General features: G+C 40.3%; 1 protein-coding gene across 5 annotated transcripts; it reads left to right on the top strand.

The window, feature by feature from the left end:
- The first annotated feature begins 720 nt into the window (after positions 1-720).
- On the top strand, positions 721-6,611 carry SPRY2 (sprouty RTK signaling antagonist 2). 5 transcript variants are annotated; one of them, XM_059839205.1, is made up of 2 exons: positions 721-863; positions 4,837-6,611. In XM_059839205.1, exon 2 carries the CDS (start codon positions 4,888-4,890, stop codon positions 5,821-5,823), a length of 936 nt encoding a protein of 311 aa, XP_059695188.1. In that variant the 5' UTR covers positions 721-863; positions 4,837-4,887; the 3' UTR covers positions 5,824-6,611. The 5 variants fall into 5 exon arrangements, with proteins under 5 accessions (XP_059695188.1, XP_059695191.1, XP_059695193.1 ...); XM_059839208.1 differs by lacking the exon at positions 721-863 and adding an exon at positions 933-1,044; XM_059839210.1 differs by lacking the exon at positions 721-863 and adding an exon at positions 970-991.
- Positions 6,612-23,884: the final 17,273 nt, after the last annotated feature.

The following is a 23,884-nucleotide window of genomic DNA, read 5'->3' as shown; positions in this document are numbered from 1 at the left end:
GGACAACAACTGCTCTGTTCCTCCTCAGATCCACATGACGCCATTTACTGCTGCTTTTGCAGAGAGATCACCCTACCTCCTCCGGAAAGAAAAAGAGAGAGAGGGAGAGAGCGAGCGAGCAGAAAAACGCCGAGCCCCTACAGCTCAGATCTCAAATCTTCCTCCTCCTCCTCCTCCACCTCCTCCAAACACACAACAACAACCACCACCACAAATCCGCTGCGCTCCCAAAACACCCCCCCGATTGCAAACCACAGAACTGCCTGCAACACACACGCTCGCAGAGGGAGCGAGAAAGCTAAGAGGGAGAGAGGAGAGAGGAGCCTGCAGCAAGCAGCTTCTCAGCAGAACGGCTACATTGCACAAGCTGCTTTTTTGGAGGAGCTCAGTGGAAGAAAGCTCTGGGATTTTATTTTAGATCCACTTTGTTTTGTTTTCTTTGGCTTTTCCCTTTCCTCTTGATCAATTTGCAACAGCAACAAAAAAAAAAAGTGACTTGGTATTGGCGATTCGGCCTCCTGTTCATTGAGGGAAAAAAAAGGAAAGAGTGTGTGTATAAGACTGAGTGATTTTTAGCAGCAAAGAAAACCCACCCCGATCCGGAGAGGTGTTTTGATTATTATTATAGTGTACACACGCACACACACGAATTTATAATCGATCTGGGGAGAGGCACCTAACTTTGCTCCGGACATTTTTTTTTCCTTTTTACATGGTGATCATTCTTACTCTAATTTGCAAGTTGGACTAAAGCAGAGTTTGGAAAAGAATTTTTTTTTTGCTTTAGGGCTGGATTTATTTGCAAACCGCAGGAAGAAGAAAATACAAGAGAGAGAGGGGTTTGGTGCAGCGCCGCGATCACGGTGAGAGCCTTTTCCTTCTTTGCAAAACAAGCTTTTCAGTAACCTCCTCCCCCACCCCCCCCCCCCTTTGGTTGCTCCAAGAAAACTCGTGGAAATGTTTGAGGCCGATCCCTTTTCCATTCGTACAGGTTCTCCCTCTCCCCCCTTCCCTTCTCCTTCCTTTCTCAGAGAGGAGCTGGAGGTGGGATTTCGGAGCGGTTTCTCTCCGGGGAGGGGTGGGGGGAGCTCCGCGGGGTTTGCGGGCTGCGCCGCGTTCGTGCCCCGCCGGGGTGCCCCGGGGGTGCGGAAGGCTGCGCGGGGGGCGGAGGGCTGCCCGGGCGCCCCGGAATGCCTGCGGGGGCTGCGAGCGGGCCGGGGGGTGCGCTTGAAGGAGCCACAACTCCGGCGTGTTCTCCGTGCTGCTGCTGCGGGGGGCCGGGCACGGGAGGTCCTGCGCGCTTCTGCCTCGCTGGGCACGCGTGGGTTTCCGACAAGCCCCGGGGGAGGTGTAGGGAGGGCGCAGCGGGGCTGGCGAGCGTCGGGGCTGTTGGTGCCCCGCTCTTGGGGGAGAAGGAGCGACCTGCCTTGCAGTGCGTGATTTACGCCTGTCTCTAGTGGCGTCAGGAGATCCGTGCGATTCGGAAGTGAGTGCACGTCTGGTACAAATATATACGTGTGTGTGCGTGCGTGTGTGTAAGCTTAGATACTTCTCCTGTGATGAAATTAATTCGATCTGTAAGACGAGGAAAGTCCTTCACTAGGTTCTTCTATGCAGAGGGCATGTGTGGAGGGGAAGGAAGAGCCATAATTTTTAATTTTTTTTTTTTTTTTTTTTGGGTTTACTTCGTGACAGCCCCCTTCTCCCATTAAAAAAAAAAAAAAAAAAAAAAAAAAAAAGAGAAAAAAGAAAAAAAAAGCTGCTGGTGTTTTCAGCAAGCTGTTTGTGTGTCACTTTGCCCCACCCCGATGGTAAAGTCCCTTTTGCCCTAATCCATAGTCTGATCACACACTCGGGCCTTAATGGGGGTTTCAAAGCACTTTGAAAGAAGAGGAGGTGGTTGGTGTGTGTGCGGTGGGAATGGGGGTGGGGGTGCCTTGCAGAGGCTCCGGCCACAAAACAGAAATTCACGGGCAGAGGACTTCTCTCCCTAGGCTTCGCCCTTCCCCGGCCAGCTGTACACGGGATTTTTCCACAGCACGCGAGAATCCCCTCGCCTTTTAAACCTCCCCAAATGTGTCGAACGCGAAACCCGTCCCCCTCGCTCACCCTTTTGCCAAGCCCAGCTTGAAAGAAAAGAAAAGTTAGCAATCCTGGCACTTGAGCTCGGTGAGAGTGGACTTTGGCTCTTAGAAGTGGGGAATCGTGTTATCACACACATGCACACACAAAAAGGCAAATCTGCTTCTCTTGCTCTTGGCGGATGCAAAGGGGAGAAGTACTAGGTCAGAGGAGGGAGAGGTGTGCCCTCGCGTCAGGATTTTCAGGCGAATGTAGGTTTGCAAATAAATGTGCTGGTTCTTTGCATCCTGTCCTGTTAGCGGATCTATGACGGGGAGAAAAAACGGGGAGCACCCGGCTCGGCCTGATGCCCCACTGGAAATGCCTCCTGGGTCCCTCCGGGCTGGGGCGGAGCGGGGCGGGCTGAAGGTCAGGGCAATTTGCAGAATATGCGTAAAATAAGAGGAGCTTTTCCAGCGGCTGGCTTTGTGAAGTTGAATGGGTGTTTAGGGCAAGGCGAGAGGGGGTAATCTGCCTTTTGCCCAGCTGTCCCGGAGGTGTTGTCTGAACCGTCTGCAGGGCGCCTGGCACTTCCCGGGAGGGGAGGCTCCTTTAGCATCTCCTGGGGGAGGGCAGGGGGGAAGAGTTAAAAGGAAGCATGGGTTTGACTTTCTGATAAGGCGGCTGAAGCAGCCCCCTCCCACCTCCCAGCCCAGAGGATGTCTCCTGGTTATCTCCAGGTTGTCTGCACTCTCCGGCGGGCGAGGGGCTGTCGCCTCCCACCTGCTGCGCGCCCCCCGCCCGAGACGGAGCTGGAGGCGGGCAGGGAAGCGGAGACCGGAGGCTGCTTTTCCAGCTCCCACCTTGGCGTCTGAGGGGGGCTCCGCCACCGATCCCGGGGTCGTCTGAAGCGCCTTCAGGTCAGGGTCAGCTTTGCTTTTGCAGTGGGTTGTCATTTCTGGAGAGGCAGGGGCTGATCCGGCGTACCCTCTAGGCTGGCTGGGGCTGGTGGAAACCTGGGCGCGGAGGAGACACAGGGCTGCCAAGTCCTCTCAAGAATGGGGAAAGCATTTTATTTTCTATTATTTCCTATCTCCAGATAGTTTCAGAGGAGGTGACCCTCTACTTAGGCTGTTGCTTGAAACTTTTGGTATGGCGGAGGTTTTAATTTGAAAAAAAAAAAAAAGAAAAAAGTATAAGCAATGCTTCAAGACAAGTTTGCAAGAGTTTTTTTTTGGGGGGGGGCGGGGGAAGGATCACCGTAACATACATCCTGTGTCCAAAACCAGGATTTAGCAATATTTAAAAGAAGTGGTCACTCTTAAAAGTTAGAGATTTGTCTATATGTATTTATTATATATTTTTTTTTAAAGTAAAAAAACACTTGAAGGAGGGGAGCCAGGAGTTAAAAGGTTTAATGTTTTGCATTGATGTTAGAATAAAGACTGTGTCTTGAGATACTCTTTGTTAAACTGTTTGGCTATATTTTGCTATTCTGCAGTACAGTATTATTGTTGGTAACTGATGTGTACAGAGTAACACTATGGTGCTCTTTCTAGGTATAATTGAAGACATTGTGTGGTCCTTGTAAGAAGTTTGGTTCCTACTTGGGTTTTAATTGTAGAATATTGTTCTGGATTTTTGTATAGGTAATTGGATTTTGGAACCACTTAAGATATGATAAAGGCAAAACAAATATTAACTAGTTTAGAGGGCAGTACTTGAAACTTGCGCATATTTGAGTGTGGAAGTTATTTACAAGTTTTCATCTTCTGTGTCTTTTACTGGCTTTTCATTTAAATTCTAAAGTCTGCATTTCTACTTTGTAGTTAACGATCCTTTCAAGTAATATTCACAATCAAGTAGACGTCTCTGATGCTGGCATTATTTGATTATGTTATGCATGCCTCCATCCCAAAAGCCACTCTTGATGATATTTACAATTTGAAATGTAGTCTACGGAATTTTTTACGCATAAAAAAAGAACAACAACCAAACAACTGTGGTAACATTGCTTTTGTAGTTTTGAGCCTTAAAATAACAATCACAGCGGTGTGCAGCAGTATGACACACACTAAAATACTGGAGAGAGATATTTTTACTTGTGCTGTTGAAGTTTTTGGTAGCACTAACTCATTTAATGTCTAACCTCAAACATTTTATTGCTATTTAGTGTTTTTCTTGGGACCATTGGTATTAAACTAAAATTTCCTATTTGCATCATGTAAAGTTTAATGTGTAAAGAGACTAACCTACCAAAATATTATCCAGTTTTAAACAAAATTGGAGAATTATATGTCTGTCATCAGCAGGTCACATTACACTTGCTAAATACTTGCAGGATAGTTTGGTTTTGTTTTTTTTTTAGTATAAGGTTTTCAGTAGCCTGATGTGAAAAGAAGTGTCACTTCAAGTGGCTGAAATGTAATCACTTTAAAGGCCATGGTCTAACCAGAAGCTGGCCTGAGAAGCCTCAGTCAGCAGGAGTAATACCTAGACTTTCCAGAGCCACAAGTTAAGTTGCATGGTCCTAGGAAAGGGTCCTAGGGATTCTTAGAGGTCCTTAAGCTCTCCGCAGCAGTAGGCAGAACAGGCCAAGGGAATTTGGTCACTCAGCTGACCGGTGCCAGTGCTTGTCCCAGGCGTGACTCCTTTCTTTAATGGCTGATGCATTACCTGATTGTCTGCGGTGCTGTGGGGTCCTGCAGGCTTGAAAAGCTGCTGGAGAGAGCATGAGACCTGTTTCAATAGTGAATCCTCTCTTTTTTGCTCCAGGATTTCAGATGTGTTCTAAGCCTGGCGGGGTGAGCAAGCTTCTGGGCACTGATGGAGACTCAGCACGGCAGTGGGTCGCAGCCCTTGCTACAGGCTCGGCGTGACAGTGGGAGGCCGCACGGGGAGCCCGACCTGCGGGATGTCCTGATGCAGCAGGTCCACGTCTTGTCCTTGGACCAGATCAGAGCCATCCGGAACACTAATGAATACACAGAGGGACCTACGGTGGCTCCACGGCCGGGGGTCAAGTCTTCTCCTCGGGTAACAGCCCAACCCAAAAATGAAAGGCCCCATGGCTTGCCTGAGCATCGTCATTTTAGCCGGATCCAGCACACGCAGACGCACGCATCTCCTCGAGCGCCTCTGTCCCGGTCCATCAGCACAGTCAGCACAGGCTCACGGAGCAGTACGAGGACAAGTACGAGCAGTAATTCGTCAGAACAGAGACTTCTGGGATCATCTTCAGGGCCAGTTGCTGATGGGATAGTCCGAATGCAGCCCAAGTCTGAGCTCAAGCCGAGTGAGCTGAAGCCACTGAGCAAAGAAGACTTGGGAGCACACAGCTACAGGTGTGAGGACTGTGGAAAGTGTAAGTGTAAGGAGTGCACTTATCCAAGGACCCTCCCCTCATGTTGGATCTGTGACAAGCAGTGTCTTTGCTCAGCCCAGAACGTGGTTGATTACGGGACTTGTGTTTGCTGTGTGAAGGGCCTCTTCTATCACTGCTCTAATGATGACGAGGACAACTGTGCTGACAACCCCTGCTCCTGCAGTCAGTCACATTGCTGCACTAGGTGGTCCGCCATGGGTGTAGTGTCCCTCTTTCTGCCTTGCTTGTGGTGTTACCTACCAGCCAAGGGTTGCCTTAAGTTGTGCCAGGGCTGTTACGACCGGGTAAATCGGCCTGGGTGCCGCTGCAAACACTCCAACACCGTTTGCTGCAAAGTTCCCAGCGTACCCCCCAGGAACTTTGAAAAGCCAACATAGCATCACTAGCCAGAAATACTAAAGTGACAAGGATTATTATTTTAACGTACATATGCAACCAACTAAGCAGCTATGGTCTTGGCACTGTAGTAGAAGGGTTGGGGATGTACTTTGCTGTTTGCAGTGAAATGCTTTTCTGTGTGTGTGCCATCTTAACTGATACGCTTGTTAGAATCCAGCTAGTGGCATACAGGGGGGAAAAAAAGGATGCAGTACATTGTGACCCACATATTGCATAAGCTAAAGCAACACAGACACTCCTAGGCAACTCTATTGTTTGTGAATAGTACTTGCAAAATTTGTAAATTAGCAAATGACTCCTTTTTTTTTCATTGTTTTCTGCCAGAGATAATGTGCTATATTTTTGTATATACAATAATATTTTCAACTGTGAAAAGTAAGTGCTGTCATAAGACATGGCACAGTCACAAAATATTATACTAATATGTTGTACATTCGGAAGAATGTGAATCAATCAGTATGTTTTTAGATTGTATTTTGTCTTACGGAAACCTTCTATTACAAGACTTTGATTTCCCTTGGACTTCATGTATATTGTACAGTTACAGTAAAATTCAGCCTTTATTTTCTAATTTTTTCAACATATTGTTTAGTGTAAAGAATATTTATTTGAAGTTTTATTATTTTATAAAAAGAAATATTTATTTTAAGAGGCATCTTACAAATGTCACCCCTTTTTATGAGGACGTCATAGTTGCTGCAAATAAGGGGTGAATGATGCATATGTTCACTATAAAATAGAAAATATATTAACGTTTGAAATTAAACTGGGCTACTTGTCATTTTTTCCCATTTATTGTTCTGAGTTGGGAGAATTGATACTTTTAATTGCAAGCTTCACAGTGCTATAGTCACAGTGAGCCTGATGTGAAACCAAAAAGAGATTTTTAAGTGTATTCTTTTGTTCTTGTTTACTTATTCACCTGATAACAGTGCAGGATTTTTGCTCCCTTCCTTTCCACAAATGTCCAATATACTATTCCTACAAGAGAAAAGGAAAATGAACATAGGAAAATGCATTAATTCATTCCAGACTAGGACTAATAGGCACTGAAAGCTTGACCTATTCTATAAGTGATGAGCTTTTGTGCTTCAAATAGGAAATAAGTAATCATTCACAAAAAATGTTAGGCTTGCATGGCTTTACTCAGTGAGAGAGAGAGGAGGAAAAAAATGTAATTAATACTGTCAATGCAAAAAGCTTGCAGGATTATTTATTAAAGTTAGAAGAGTATGCCACAGGGAATGATAGATCTGAATCCAGTCCAGCCTTATGTCAAACATTTGCCTCACTTGTAAGAAGAAAGTTGCTTGATTTGTCATTTGTGGCAGTTACCTTCCACTGAGGTCAAAATCCTTTCCCTGCCAAGTTTCCCACCGGAAGCCTAGAGAATGATTTACCTTTCTTTATTAACAAACTATCATTTCCTGTTCTGAGCATGTCTCTCCAAGTTTAGAGGTCTTAATGTTCAATTTTATTTATACATTTCTTAAGCTGGCATTTAAGAATAGTTGTTAGTATTTTTAAGCTGATGCTTAAAAAAGTCTCCCAGCCTTTTCTGAAGCCCCTCCAAGATAAACAAGTTATTACTAATAAATTAAGAACTCACTAAAAGTTGAAAACCAGACCATTGAGTAAATGTTCTGTCTTTTTGCCCCTTAATTTTCATCTCAGGCCTAGTGTTTGGATGATTTTACATAGGTCTGTAGTACTCAGAAATCTTACACTGTGTGCTTGTGCATATTGGTTATCAATCATCAAGTGAAATTAAAAAGTGCTTGTTCTCTTTCTCTTTTTTTTTTTTTCCTTACCTCTCTGATGAAAAATGTAAGCTGGTTTACTTTCTGCACCAGCTGGCTGGATACTTTGGTATACAAAGACGAACAGTATATATTTAGCTTTCTGAGTGGAATTTGCCAGAAAGAGGGTAGCTTATATTACATGAGTAGTTTGTTCATATTTAAAGCACATCAGTATACTGTAACTGAGTAGGGGACTGTATATGTGAGATTGTGCTTGGCTCCTGATAAACAGTGATTTTTATTATTTAATTATGGAGTTTTTTAGCAATTTTGTTCTTGAAGGGGTTAATAACCTTCATGTGTTTCCATTCACTGAATGTAGTTCTTGAACTAGGTTGGGTGCTTACGCTTAAACTGTCCTGGGCTAGTCTTGCTGATGAAAGCAAGCATTAGGGGAATCTTTAGGCTCTATCTTGGAAACCCCACGTCCCACCAATTTCAGTAGACAGTAAATACAGTGTTTTCACTGGATTGATGAATTTGACAAAACTGAAGGCAAGCCCAGTCTTTTCAGTGGTTTTTGTTTCAGTTGAAGGTAACTCTACAGAAAGGTGAAGGTGAAACTGGAAAACTGGGATGGCTGAGCAGCACAGCAGTAAAGTGGGTACAACTCAAAAGTCCTAGCTGAATACTAAAATTGTGGCTGTGTTTTCTTTCTGCAGCATAGTAGGTTCTCTGTCTGCCTAGTTAGGTTCTAAGGGAAAAGGAAAACCATCTTCTTGTTGGCAGTGAAATTTGAAGCTGGTTTAAACACTGAGCAATGGTTGTGACCTTCCACTTGGTTCTTAATGAGGATAAAATAGTGGGTCCCATCCACCCCAGGTAAGCCCATTACCAGCAATTGGGTAAGATGTATGACTCTTGGGAGCAGGGATGTAAGGAAGTGTGGCCTGTTGGGCTAACTATGGCACTGGGGTCTAGGCTTCAGTTAGTATGGATTGACGGTTTTGCCCATTGGACTCTTAAAAGCTGGCTTGTGTATATTAGTTAACATCCCAATATTGCACTTAATTAGATAAGGTTTAGTATTCTAAATAAAACTAAAATCTTGCCTCAAGCAGATTAGATTGTTTTAATAAGAATTAAGAGGGCTTTTTAAGTGGATTGAGATAATGTTATTAAAGCATACCTACTTTATCCTTTGAGATAGGAAAGTGGAGGTCCAAGCGAGAAAAATTTTCCATACACAGGTTTTGAGGATAACCATGAAAGTCATTCTTGATATACATCATATAGGACTTTAATTTTAGACTGCTAGGAAGTCATGAGAGAGAGCAAAACCCTTATTATTGCTCCATTTGTTGTGTTGCTGCTTCAGAGTTTTGATCTGTTAACTTACAGATTCTGTAAGGTTTGTTTAAGGTGTAGAGATTTGCAGGATTGAACTGACAGTTGACCCCAGAGTAACAATGGAAACAAATAGCATTTTTTCAAATTATTTTTCTGTATGATGTAAGCTACAAATAAATACATCAAATTTAGAGACATTTAGAAATTCCTCTATTAATATCCTCAGGATCTTCTTTTCTTACTTTGCTCTGTATTGTTTTGAAACTTGATTATAATTTCTTTTTTGAGATAAGGATCCTAGCAGTATAAAATAGGGAAAAAAAATGCAAAGAGACTTGGATTCAAGTAGAGAATAAATAGTGTTTGGATGGAATTGAAATGTGTTCCTAAAGGATTTGAGATCATATTCATGTGACTATTTACATTCAACAGATTTACCAAATCAGTCTTCAAAAACCAAAAATTCTCCAAGTGCAGAAGTGAAGTAGTTAAATTGTGGTGATTAACATAATAGATTTTTTACACTTTCTTACTAAACTCCCAGCATTTAAATATACAATATTACCTGTTTTACCATTTTCACTTTTGGTAAAATGCAAAATAATTAATTTTTGTGATGAGTGAAATCTTAGGTCTTTTTCTCAGGTGGCAGGAAGAGAGCAGAATGCATTTCTGTTCTACAGTGGAACATTTTTAGGAATTAACGGTTGGGGAAGATTGATTTGAACAGTCTGTCTTGTCTCAGATGTTCCTAGATGGGTGCAGGTACAGCAAGTAATAATGATTTCATCTGCTGAGACTAATTTCTCAATCAGTCACTGGAGCAGAGTGCCAGGAAGAAATTGGCAGAATGTGAGAGCACGCTCAATTGAGTAGTGTCTGTAAGAATAGTATTGAATAGATGTCTTGCTGAAAATGTCAGTATTTGTCTTGTTGGGTCATCTTAAATAAATCAGTTACATACTGGAATTGTAGGTAGACAGCACACCAGATGTGGGATTGCCGGTGACAAAGTGCACCAAATCCTTACCAATGAAAATACTTGGGTGTTTTCCTCTTCATGCAATCTGATTTTAAACTGGAATCTTATAAATAAAAAATAATGTCTCATTGAAGTCAGGACAGTTTGACTCAAAAAACATGTGCATATAAAGTGCAGATATGTATAGTACTTTTCAATTCAAAAATATTTCATGTTTCAATCTGTGGAAACTTCTATGTGTTATTCCTCTTCACATATATTCTTTCTGGTCCCTATCCCCTTCCTTGACCATTCCTAGTAATAATACATAATACATTTTTACCACTTATAGAACAAAAGGGGAAAGAGGAGGATTAAACATGTTATTATCATTAGTATTCTGCACCTGTAAGTTCAGAACAAGGTCAGAAAACTGATTACCTTGCTGCACGTAATTTTTCCTGTATTTTCAGTAAGATAAAAGGTTTTTTCCATTCATGTGACATTTGAATACACTATTTCAGAAAAATCTTATTTTCATTGTTTTGGTATGAATTTTATTACTCAAGAAGGCTTTGTTTTAACCCACTGGCACTGAGTTTCAGGTGAAAGAGGAAGAGGTGTTACTACCATAAAAGCATGAACCGCTGCTGTTCCTCTGCCACAGGGATTGTTCAGTAGACAGCCAATGTAGTTGCTTTTGGACATGAGCAGGAATGATTTTGTTTGAAACAGAGTGGGGGTTCAGTGTTTTCAGCCTTGGGATAAGGCAACAGAGGCTGTGCTACATATCTCAAGTTTCGCTTTACATGTGGTGTAAGAAACTTTTTTTTCCTCTGACTTCAATGTGCATGCTGATTACAGAAGCTTAGGGCTAAAATGTTGAAATTGCTAGACTAAAATGGGTTGGTTCCCATTTCAGTAGAAGTTACCAATAATCAGAAGCTTTGACAATGTAGTCTACTATTATGTAGGATTATTTATGGATATTTTAATACTTGGGGGTTTAAGTTACATTTTAAAATGGTCTTGCCAAGGGAGATAATCTGTTTCTAAAAGGTAAGGAACTGTATAATCAGAGGAGCTCTGCTTTCCTGAAAGACTGCTGTATAATTACCAAACCACTCGGTGCGCCTGAGATATGTTACAAGAGATAGCACTTGGTGCCATTTAGGAATTGCAGGCACAAGTTTCATTTGGAGAGTCTGAGTTGGTACACAAGGGTGTATTAGGAAGAATCACCAACTTACAGACATAGAGAGCCCCTTGAGCAAAGGGAGTTTTTTACTTTTCCTTTTTTACTGTCACTTTATTTTGATCTAGAAATGGTGTATATGAATGAGTCATAAATCGTGTTGTTGTTCCTCTGTTCAATGATGAAAGAATGTGTTGATGCTCTCAAAGTGTGCCTCAGAAAACCACACCAGGGTGGAAAATCTTTAAATGACCAAACTTACCACTGTCATCTTCAGAAATGAATGCAAACATCAGGGCTATAGCAAGCCGTGTTTCAAAATTAGTTGCACTGTAAGTAAATTGCACTAATTGGTTATGCTAAAACTGTTACTATAATAGACACAGTTAATAAAACTGTTACTATAATAGACACAGTTCTGCTTTAGGTCTCCAAATCAACTCAGACCTTTGTCAGCTTCCTCTGTAGTGTAGTTTCATTAATTACTGATTTACTTAAAGTGTTGTTTCTTGTAAGATGCATATAAAAGTTGGTGTATCACAAACTGTCAAATGCATGAAGTGAACAGTTTTTCTTCCCTCTCATTTCCCTTTCATAAAGCATTGCAAAGATGAGGAAACTGTGATATAGTTTTATTTGCTTTGGGTCATTTTATTTATGAATTTTGTTTAATTATTGAAGACAGAGTGCTAAATTGATGGATTGCTGTTTTGTGATTCCCTCCCCTCTCTCCCCACCGCCCTCACAGTCACTCCCCCAAAGTATATGTTGATATGAAATATGCAAGTAGAGCAGTAAGGGACCAAGAATTCACTTTGTGAACTTAACCTAAGTGCAGCTGCATTAAATAGTAAGGCAAAGCAGGAGCATCCTTGCCTTCTTGCAGAAATCATTGAATGCATTTTACCTTTCACCAGTGGGTTTACTTTCTTCCACCTCTGCTGCTCTGCAGATAGAGATTATGCAGTTGTTTATCAGGTATGTGTTTTTGTGCCTCAGTGTCTTTTCCGTTTTGAAGAAACATCATGTTCATTCTTTAAAACTAGTGCATGAGGATCCCATAATACCATTACTTACAAAAAAAAAAAAAAAAAAAAAAAAAACCAGAGACAAACTAGCCACATGTGAAGTTTATATTAATTGCCCACTGCCTACTACTCTCAATACTGTTCTTGGGGATGAAGGCTCTCCCAGATCCCTTCATCCCAAATGGAAGAAAAAGACTGTGTGAGTTATTCTGAAATAAGTGTGGTTGGAAGGAGGCGTGGGTTATGTATAAAAGGTGAACTTTCCATCAGGGCTGTGCATGACCTGCTCTCTCCTGCACATACACAACTGCAGTACAAAGTCTGAAAGTGTGCAAGAGTGTTTCTGGCCACCTCTGTACTCTAAATCAGACAGTAGGTGGAAATGTTCCTGGACAATGGATTGCAATTGCCCACGTTACTGAAGCGTTAAGACTTTGCCTGGCATGAGTTAAGCACGTGCCAAGAAGTACTCTCCCAAGCTATTCCCCACCACATTTCAGGAGCCATTCCCAAAAGTCAGCTTGCCAGCAGCTCCTTCTTTTAGAGGTTAAAGGAGTTGCTCAGCATGGACACTGTCCTTTTGGGGCCAGCTGGAACACAGTGCCCAGGAACATTCTTGGACAGATTCATTTGCAGTCCAGGAGGAAAGAGATCCCTCCCACAAGTGTCATCTCAAGGGAAATCCACTCACAAAGACAGACATTCTCATGAGTTCAGATGACACAATCTAATCCTCAAGTAGAAACTTAATTGCACACACAAGCAACTTATTTAATTTTTTTTCTCTCAATTGTCAAGGTAACTTTTTAGAATTTTGCAAAACTTGCTCCAGCCTAGTTACATAAAATTATATATCGATATTTTGTATCTAACCTGAACTAGTAATTTTTTTGTTTGTTTGGGAGAATGGCATTCTTTTTTTTTCTTTCCAAAATTCTTTCTTAAGTATGTGCTGACAAGTCATAAAACCAGACTTTTTCCTCTATTTTCTTTTACTAAAAAGTATGATTTAATGTGTCACAGCACTTGATTTTTCAGAATGAATTGAGATGGTGATTCTTGCTTTTGGAATTTACATATATCTCTGAATAAAACAGTCACAAAAGATAGTTTCCTTTCATGGTAATCATTACAACTTCATCTTTTCCCAAGATATGGAAAGTGTTCTCTATTGCTTTCAGCCCTGTGCCCACTTAGCCCCCAGGTTACAGAATGGGTGTCTTATGGAACCTTGTAATTGCTAAGTGATTGTGCAGCCCTTCATAGAGAAAAACTGGTGTGTAAAGTATTGCACTTGAGCTTATCCTCTGAGAGGAACAGATCTTATTAAAATATTTCAAGTGTGTGCAAAATATAATTCTGCATACATGCAGTCTGAGGGATGTGGTTGGAGACAAAAGAAATGTCACAATTCATTCCTTAAGGTCTCTGCTTTAGAAAAAGGAATCAATGTCAACTAAGCAAAATATTAGACAAAAAGATATCTTGTTCAGTTTAATAAATGTGTCCAAGATTTGTGCTGCTTACATTTCACATAGTTTTTATCCAAAGACCTCACTTCAGCTGCAAGATTGGTGGGTGAAATGCTTGGCCTCACTGGAGGCAATGACAAAATTCTCCTTGACCTCCTTGAAACTTTGTATTGACAAGAGGTGAATTCCTGAATATGTACTGATTGAACATACACTTGAATAGATATCCTGGGAAAATCCCAGCTGCCTAGGGGAATAAAAAAAGTTTATAATTGCATGACACACACTTTTGAATGAAGGAGCAGCTATCTTAGTTTAGGATTTTTAACCTTCGTTCTGATCCTACTTAACTTACTCTACTACTAAGATAATTTATTCCCACCACTGCTGTAGGATATTTGTAGTTACTTCCTTTAGACATCAATCTTTTATATTTTGCTGAGAGATTCTGTTTTGGGGGTTAATTCCATTAAGGGTGCTGTAGACTCCTGTTAGGCTTTTTGCTGGCAGATTTGTCCTGATAAAAGCTTGTGTGTGGACTTTCTCCGTTTATTTCAGCTTACTGTTATCAAACAATTCTTGTATACTGAAGCTACAACAGTTTGAATTCAGTTTAGCTCAGCTCTTGCAAAAAAGTCTAGGGAGAGTATTTATTTGGTTTAGCTGACAGTCTGGTTAATTGGAATAGGCTCATTTATACTAATAGTATCTGCACAGTGTTTTGTGACTTACTAAATCAGTTCTAAGCACTACCCGAAGTTACATGAGTGAAAACATGCTTCAAGTAAAGTACAGTGAGCTGCTGTCAGACAGAAGTGTCTGTGTGTACTAGCACTGCTTTCATCTGAGATGCCCATTACGATGGGCAAAATATTGTCACAGTTACATATCTACATTGCGCATTATATCACCTGTAGATATAGATATATAGAGAGATAGAGAAATAGATATATGCACATCACAATTACGTCTTTCTTAGGGGGAGTGAGGAATTGCCCCTTCCTATGAGGAACTACCGTATTTCACTGTTACCAATATTCCTCTTCCAGAGTATCAGCTTTTGCTGTAACATTTTCCCATGGTCTTTAAACAACACCATGAAAAGTGCTCCTTTCTCCCACCCCTGAAGGAGAGCATCTGCAGAGTGGAGTGCAGCTACCCTGTACTCTGTATATTGAATCTCTCAGGTGTGGTATGATGGTCCAGTAAACAGAACAGCTTTTTTCCACTTTGTACTTTCAGTGACAAACAAGTGATGAAAATATGGGTTTTCTTATTGCTAATCATACAAATATTGCAACTTTCAAAGACTTCATCAATTCCTGAAGCAGCTGATAGGCAGCTCTTGTGCAGATGCACAGATATGCAGAACTACTGCTTCGGGAGGAGATATCATCACAAGATGAGTGATAAAGAGAAGAATGAGTGCACAGATGTGATGTGCTATAAAAACCAACCATGAGCAGCAGTGGCCATGAAATAATGACTGAAGGGTTTACTGTTGGTGGGACTTAACTGAGAGATTCAGTCCCACAGTAGTATAGATAATAACTAGATACGAAGAACATTCATTTCTAAATTTAGGAATTTAGGGACTTAAGCCCTAATTGTCCCTGTTGTCCACGTGTGATTTAGACATCTCATGTTGAGGCCATAAAAGGTATTGTTTTCCTCAATAGTTTTTTGTTGGTTTTTGTTTGCTTTTTTTTTTTTTCCTTTTATTTCCCTGGTTAGTATATGGAATTAGGATACACCATTCATGGCAAGGAAAAGAAACAAACAACCAACCTGTGATCCTTCGTAACAATTTCAGAGAGGTACAATAAGGTTTACTGGGAGAAGGAAATGCCACAGACCAAAAGAATGTAGAAGTTAAAGTTTGGTGCTGTTCTGGTATTTACTTCCTTGGCAAGGTCAGTAAGTTGTCATGGTTGTAGTGATTTTTATCCACTGTTTGTTTTAGTCTTTCTTTGCTAACAGTCCTTGTCTTCTTCAGGCCTCTTAGGGTCTGCCAGTCCTATGATCATAGATCATGCATTTGCCTTAATGAGAAAGCATTGGTTATGAAATATGAAAATATAACCCTGTCTAAAACTATGTAACAGCATTGCAGGACAGTGGTTGCTGGCATTGTGGGGAGTTTGTGATTTTTAGGTTTTGGTTTTTAATAGTTTAACTGGGGCCCAGATTCACAAGTTGGGTAAATGAACCTGGCACCATTACTGACAGCAATGTCCTGCTTATTTCCACAGGCAGAGTGTTTGGCCAATAACTTACTACCAAAAAAAAAACCCATGGTGCACAGTAGAATAATAATCTTGAGATTTTATCAGCTTTTGTTTCTTTTTGCATCATTGTTGAACAATAGTTTTCACTATAACTCAAGACAGTTCAGATTCCTTATTTATAATACTTTAAGAGCTATTATTTTTTATTACATTCAAGGTGCTTGTACACAAGAAATGCTTTCAATTCAGTCACTTAACTTGAGGGTCCTGGGATCACTTCAGTGTTCCCAGACTTGTTGTGAAAAAAGCAGAACTGCAAAAGGTTGAAAACAGATCATTTCGATTTACATGCAACAGTGTTTTAAGTTTTTAAAAAATACTTAAAGCATGCTTTGTGTGGTGGGAATTTATGCTGGGTCTATTTATTATGGAGTGAATAATATTTTTCAAGAATGATTCATCTGGGTTATTTTAGAGACTGCCTTGAATTCTGGTCATTTCTATAGATACTGCAATTCATAGTCATTAGTAAGCTAGTGGTTTGATCTAACCTCAGCTACCTGTTGCTGGCTGTGAATGGAAGAATTTATTTTTAGTGTGAAACCACAATATGAATATTTTCCACTCTGAAAGTATAAAAAACCCTTTAAGTAGAAATTTTACTCCTTCACTGTAATGTGCTGTAGCTCTGATGTCAGACATACTGGGTTCTTCTTACAGAAAATCCTTTAAAATGCCTTATTCTCTATTGGAGTTGACAAGAATTTCCTCCACTTAACCCCTTCAGTGCCCCCAGGCGTTCAGCTCACATCAAACAAAAGGGAGCTCCTCTACCTCCTAGACAGGGATAGTGGGATGTTGACAAATGCAAAATGAAAAATAAGAAGGCAGAAAAACCTGGGCTCTTGGAAGGAGGTTAGTGGGCAGGCTCACATAGCTGTGATCCGTGAGAGGCAGTGTCTCTGCGGGCTCTGACTTTACAGCTGCACAACCACTACAACTGCCCTGCTGATACGGAAACTTTCATTTTGGAGTGATGTGTCTTCATTTGTTTGTTGGGCTGGGCTGTTTGGGGCTAATTCTGCCATTTCTGCGAGATTCAGAATCAGAAATGGTCTGTAATTTCAGGCAATATCAGCTCTGATTGGTAAGAGCCAATGGGTTAATTGTGCTAGAAAGCTACCTACAGGTCTTGAGCACGTGAAGCCTGTAGTTATATGTGGAGTTATGAAAGCTATTATTCAGTGTAACAGCGGGTGAACTACTTCACCCACCATGGACTACACTGCAGAAAAATGAGAATCTGAGACCTATGTAAAGCCATTGGCCTATACTCAAACTTCCCAATTTTTTATGTAAAACATTTGAATTACGTTAGAGATTAGATGAAGAAACAACAATCAACATCCCAGTTCCTTTATACTTCATTTATAGTTATGCAAACAAGCCTAATCTAGAGTGCAGCTTAAAGCAAGAATATAAATGATATAAAATAATTTATAAAATAAATTATATACAAGGATATAACACAGTTTAGAAACCAGAAGAGTTTGTAGCTCACACCCAAATCTGAAAGACAAGAAATAGCTCCTGAGACTTGACTGAGAGCCTGGCTTCCACAGGGCTTTTAGGTAATTGATGAGCTTTGGTTGCTGTTCACCCCCAAGTTTTTGATGTTTCAGTCAGAAAAGCTACTAACCTTCCCTGCTTAGATTGACACCATATTTCCACAGCTTTAAAAAGATTTCAAAATAATTTGTGGACTTCTTTGATGGAGAGAAATTAGTTCTTCCTTCATATTTGTGATGCCTCTGAAGTTCTCATTTTCTTCACTTTCTTAAGAGGCCAAAAGAAAGAAGTAGTCCATGATTTAATTCTGTCAACTGAATTCATTGATCTTAGGTGAAGAAAGCTGTTGTCTTTGTGTCCACACTTGCATGGAAAAAAAAGTGTATGTTTTTTACTGCTTGCTCACACATGATCATTAGCACAAGAAAAAATGTTCATGTGGTTACAGCTGCTGGAATTTCAGTGCTAGTGGTTTGGTCATTCATGTTACCAAGAAAATGTTTACCATCTCTACCAATACATGTCAAAACTACAGTCATGTTCTTAGCACAGTGATTTTAACATTTGATAAGTAGAAAATATTTGTTTAAAAAACATGAGCAACTAAGTACCATTGCTAAACCAATTTTCTCTAGAGAAGATAAGACCTGAGCTTCTGGTTAACACCTCAAAAGATGTTACTAACCACCTTGCATTTCACATCTGTGTTTCAAAATGCAAGAGACCTTGCTTTTATAAATCTAAATATTTCTTCTCCTCCTCACCAGCTGCAAGGAGTTTTTACAGGTACTTACCACTTCATTGCCCAAGCAGGATCTGTTTCATTTTTGGTCTAGAAGCAGAAAGGATAGGCAGAGCATTGCAGGAGATTCCCCCCCTCCAGGTTGCAGAGAGGAAGAAATAGTGGGAGCCTGTATCACTGGGCATCCTAAATGAAGTGACAAGTAAACATCCTTTTGGTAAGCAAGCAGTCTTACCACAGGACCATAAATATTTTTGGTAATTGCATTTTTTTTAACTTACTTTTTAGTGTGATTGTGAAAGAGCCATCTTTGCTTTCAGATTACTGTTTGTCCTGCACAGAATGGAATCTTGACCAGGGTTAAAACCTGGATTTAACTCCCGCCAATTTACAGAAACTATAACAACAGATTTTTCAGGAGTTATACATTTGTAAGGGCTGTAATAAACTAATATTTTGTATTCCCTTGCTAGATAAACACTGGAAAGAGCAGAACATGAAGTAAAGGAAGAACCTGCTGATAGGTTAATTTAGGTGCCTCATAAGAGACTTTTGAGAAGTGGCAGCCAGTCTGAGATGCATCCATAATCAGGAGCTGACTGAGAAGATGTGTAAGGCAATCTTCAGGAACAAACAGCCTTCACGATTAGACACAGCCTCATCAACACCTGTAATGATAACCAGCTTCTACAGCCCAACTGCAGTCGGCTACTGGGCAGCCTTAATCTCTTTCACATTTGTACATTTGGTGTTAAAAGTAAGGCATGCACTTTGAGTGTATCTGTGAACTGTTTGCTTTATGAACCATAGATCCTTGAACACAAAGAAAAATGAATGTGGAGCTTGGGTGTACTGTCTGCTATCCCAGTACAACAGTGGTGGATATGAGGGATAGGAAGGGAATGGACTGCAGACAGTGGACATGTCTGCACATTATCTCTAAAGAGCATCTCTCTTGTCACCATCAGAAAATACATCTTGGGCTATATGAACAACTCTTCTGAGGCCACAGAAAGTCCTTGTGTTCTTAAGACTTTTTTGAGAAACAGAAATCCATAACAAGTCCGAACTATCTTGGGTTTTCCTTAAGCAGGTGTAAGGGAATTATAGTGACTGCCTGTGTGTCAGCTGCTGTCCACTACAGCCTATCAAGGCTTAGGTGGCTGCCAGCATCTCCATCTGGATTCTCCTAGAAAATGTGTAGAAGTAATGAAAAAAAAAAACAAAAAAGCAAAACTCATAGAGTGGTGCTAGATCTATTTTTTTTTTTTCCAATGTGAATGTATATAGCTGACACTGGGCAAAGAAGAAAATTCTTCTGCTAAATATGTTGATAAAGTAATTTTCTACAGTGACCTTAGGGAAGATTTTTCACTAAAATTCAGCTTTTCAAGCATTTAAGTCAACAAGACACTGCATCTGGTATCTTGCAGGAAGCCCAACACAGATGTGAACACCAACCTTATGGATGGTTCTGCAAAGTTAGCAAGTTGGCTGGGTGATGCTAGCAAAAATTCATGCCCAGGAGGTCAGCACTGGAACATCCAGAAAAAGATATAACCACTGATACATCAGTATTTATCACTGATTCATCAGTATTTAAGGAATAATAAAGTACTTCTTCAACCAAGAAATTTCCTGCATCCAATCTAGCATTTTAATGGCTTTTAATGATGTTTCTGTTAGTTTCTAAAGCCTACTGTCTAAGCCATTTTAACATGTTTGCCTGCAATATCCTTGAGCAAGGAGTTCCACTGTTGTACTCTAAACCTAGCTTTTAGCTGACCAAAGAAGGTAAGATTTATTTCACCCCAAAGACTTGCAAACTGATTTTTATAGATGTACTTCAGTACCTTTATAAGGATTGAAGGTACACTGAGTGATCTGTACTTTGATACATAATTCCTTGATTGTATTGCAGCATTTTACCTGTAGTATGAACCCTCAGGTGCAGCACAAAGCTAATTTATCTAACTGTGTGCATATGCTTCCAGTGCTCCTTCACTGTTTTGTATAGACATTTATTAGATTGCTAATGTTTTTGTTAAGTCATAGAAAAGAAATATTTCCAGATGGCTTCCCTTGTCTTCACAGCTCAAATTCCTGCAACAATTATCAAGAAAGATGCAGGGTACAAAATTCATGGCAATGTCATTGTTTTGTTGTAAGGCAAATGTATGACTAGCAGCTGAGTTTTACCTTGGGAGTTTCTTCTCATGAAGAGGGAAACATACCTAAGTACTGGGGCATAAAAACTTTAGGTTTTTCTATCAGTGTTTGGTAAAATGTTCAAGTCCCTCAGTATCTTCTTCAGGTTTGTATCTTTTCAGTTTTTTCATCTAGCACTAAGAGTGTGGTACTCTTTGAAGCTTCCTGTAGTGTCTTGCAATGTATAAGGGCTTTCACTGTTTCTGTAACAGTTATTATTATCAGGATTATTAATATCAGCAGTAGCCTTCCCTCCCACCCCTCCTAAATCCAGAAAGATTAGAATTACATCCTGCTCCAGGAGGGATAGAGAGGACATCCATTATATATAATGTCAAGCATAAACCCACAATGTACTTAGTGGCATGAAATACAGATAAGGTTAGATGCACTGGTGGAATCTGGCTGGTTAGGTCATGTTTATAACTCCTTTGCACAGCAGCAAGGAGGATAAACCAGTTTATCTGGTCTATTGATTTTTTGTTGCCCTGAATCCTGATACTTTGATTTTTTTGGCTTGAATCTTTATGCAGCAAAAAGGGTGAAACTGATGCTTAGGGCCATCTCCCTGGGGGTAATATATGGATAAGGTATGCAGGTTGCTGGCAGAGGATTTTCTAAGGTAGGTCTCTAAAACATGCAGCTACAGGTCTCCGTTTAGGAAGGGTTTCAAACCCACCTCTCTCATTTTACATGTTAAATGTGGCCTAGAGGAACATCCACCCACGCCAAATGGAAAAGCCAAATTTCCTTCCAGTTCCAAAAACATTATAGACATCTGCCAAATGACATTTCTAATTCTTCCCGTAAAAAATGGAAAGCTAAACAGAAGCATCACCCTTCCAATAAATCTATTCCAAACTCTTCCTGATTTATTCCAGATACTCTGCATTTTGGTGAGGCTGTTAAATAATACCTGCTTTTGTTCTCCTTATGGGGATTACCTCAGAAAGTATTTTATATAGTTATTCCTTCAGAGACTTTTAAAAATGCTCTAGAAATCATAAAGAGGCAAAATTTGACTTCTGATACAAGTGTTCAGTTCCTATTGACTTCACTGGGGAATTGCAAGCTGGAATAAACCACAGTGTTGGAAATACTTACTTAGGCATGCTAAGGAAGTAGCATGAGTAGTTCTGAATAATTTTTGATATTTCCATCAACTGCAACAGAATTTAAGCACATTAATTTGTTTGTTTTTTTAAATATAAGAAAGAGACAAATCATTAAAATATGCTTAAGAAGTCAAAGGAATTGTGAAATGAAGAAAGCCAAAAAAACTTCTTGTCTGTAGGGTCTTTTTAAGAACTAGTTAATCACAACATCTCACAATAGATGTATGATCTCTAAGATGTAATTAAACACAAAGCTGTAACTCATTTTTTACTGTGGTGAGATTGTTGAAAGGCATCCAAATTCATGTTACCATAAAGAAAATTGGTCCTAAGATTTTTTCCTTTTACATTATAATGACATTGAAAAGGCTGTTTTCAGCTGTCACTGTTGTCCATCATTTTGTTCTGGAAGGTTTACGAAGCCTGACTACTTGGACAAGCACAAGCCCAAGGTCCTCTGGCTGTGCCCTGACCTGGTCAGACAGAGCCAGATCCTGTCCAAAATCAAGTAATTGCACTCAGGTTGCTCAACCCTGCTGGTTACTTCAAAACACAAGTGCCATGTGAATGTCTATATGACTTTGGATCAGAGCTGGCTCATGTCTGGCCATTTGAAGAGCAGACAGGCAAGCTTGCATCTGTCTGTACCTGTCCCTGGAGACATACCCTAAAGCTGCTAAATAGCTGATTTTTTTTTTTTAATGTCACAGTAAACAATGAATATGGAATGTCAGGTAATCATCATGGAGCTGAAATATCCTCAACAAAGAAAACAGGTAAAACAATGCAAATAAAATGAGATTTTCTTTCCTCCCACACCCATAAACTGTCATGCAAGTGCAATAGCTGGAATTGACGTAAACCCTTTTTGAAAAGCTAATTTAGTAGTGGGCAGTCACCTTTAATTTGTTCATTATTATCTTATTTTAATGTTTCTTCTTATTTTAAGAATAATTTGGTATTTCCAAAATCTGATCCAGAAATACTGGCTATTGGTATAGGAATTACAGGAGAACCTGTAAAATTTCCATTTTCTTTCATAAAATTAAAGGTCCTGGTAAACTTTCCATCTTCAGAAGCTGTCTTTTTGAGATTCTACTGGTTACTTTGCTGTTTAAGTTCTGGTGCAGCCTCCTGCCAAATATTGCAGTCCCTAGTCTGGGAATTCATCCTACATGGCCTGCTACAAGCTGCCACAGTGATGGCTTATTTTTGGGTTTCTGCTTTTTTGGGTGAATACAAGGGACCGATGATCACATTTGGTTAGGAAATACTGTGGCGGTAATAAATGGGAGAGGCGTTTATGGTACTCTTCCAGACACCTTTCCCAGGTTTTCTGAGATGCTCTAATAGCTTAAAGTTAAGAGAAAATAGGAACTAAAGCTTTTGCACCCAACTTGGGTCCCTATCCATTCCCCACATTCTGACGGATCAGACAACTGGTTTAAGGAACTGCTTGTCCTCAGTGTGATCAAAGAGCCATTCCATTTTACACTGGCAGCAGGATGCTATATTCACAAATAACACATTTTACAGAATTCTTTTAAAGCTGTAACTCTCACCATGGCTTTAGTCATAGGTGTATGCCATAAAACAGAACTTTATTCTAGCAGGGGACAAACAGGTGGCAGTCAAGTCCAGAGGTGCAGCTGAATTAAAGGCTTTGCATAACTGAAGGACAAATAACTTTAAATATAGCAACACTTTACAACTAAAATATCTCCTATTTCAGTAAGAAGCAGTACTGTGTCCCCAAAAGCAGAACAGAACATGAAGTAGCTACAGGGCTTCATATGTGGATATAAATTTAAAAGATCTGATGAGCCATCTCAAACTTTTCTCCAGCTGCTTTGATGACATCATTGGTTTCACTATCTACAGTGGCACCATTGTCAGATAAAACAATGACAGTTCTAAAACTATCCTCTCTGCTTTCCTGACAGATATTCATATGCTGCATAGGAGGGAAAAATAATTTTCTTGTCATCATATTTTTGTTCTATTTTTCTTTTCCTTTTCGTTTTTTTTTTCCTCCCACATAATTCGCTTTTGTCCTTCAGGTCTTAATTGCAATTCATTATTATTTTTGTGAAGAGCAGCCTTATGAAGGCAAAGAGTTAAAGACGTCACTTTAAATGACAAAAGCTGAACACTTTACCCCACTTTCAGTCTCTCATCTATTCATCCTTTTCATTGTGAACTTCGCTATTTCAGCTTTCTAAGCTCTTCAACTACCTGCCCCTAATTTGTATTCCTGGGAAGAGGCCTAGGCTAGTTATTTTGCATTTGTGTGCTAATGGTGCTGAGTTTGCTTCTAAGAGGAGAACAGGGAGGGGAGGGCAGGAACCTCCGAAAGGGTTTAAGTGGGAGTGGGGGTGAAGGTGCAGGAAGGGTTGTTTGGGGGAGAGTCATGCTGAATTTTAACCCTG

The sequence above is a fragment of the Haemorhous mexicanus genome, chromosome 2 (genome assembly GCF_027477595.1).
Source record: "Haemorhous mexicanus isolate bHaeMex1 chromosome 2, bHaeMex1.pri, whole genome shotgun sequence".
NCBI lineage: Eukaryota > Metazoa > Chordata > Aves > Passeriformes > Fringillidae > Haemorhous > Haemorhous mexicanus.
Note: the sequence above shows the minus strand (reverse complement) of the source record. Positions and strands in the feature narration are given on the sequence as shown.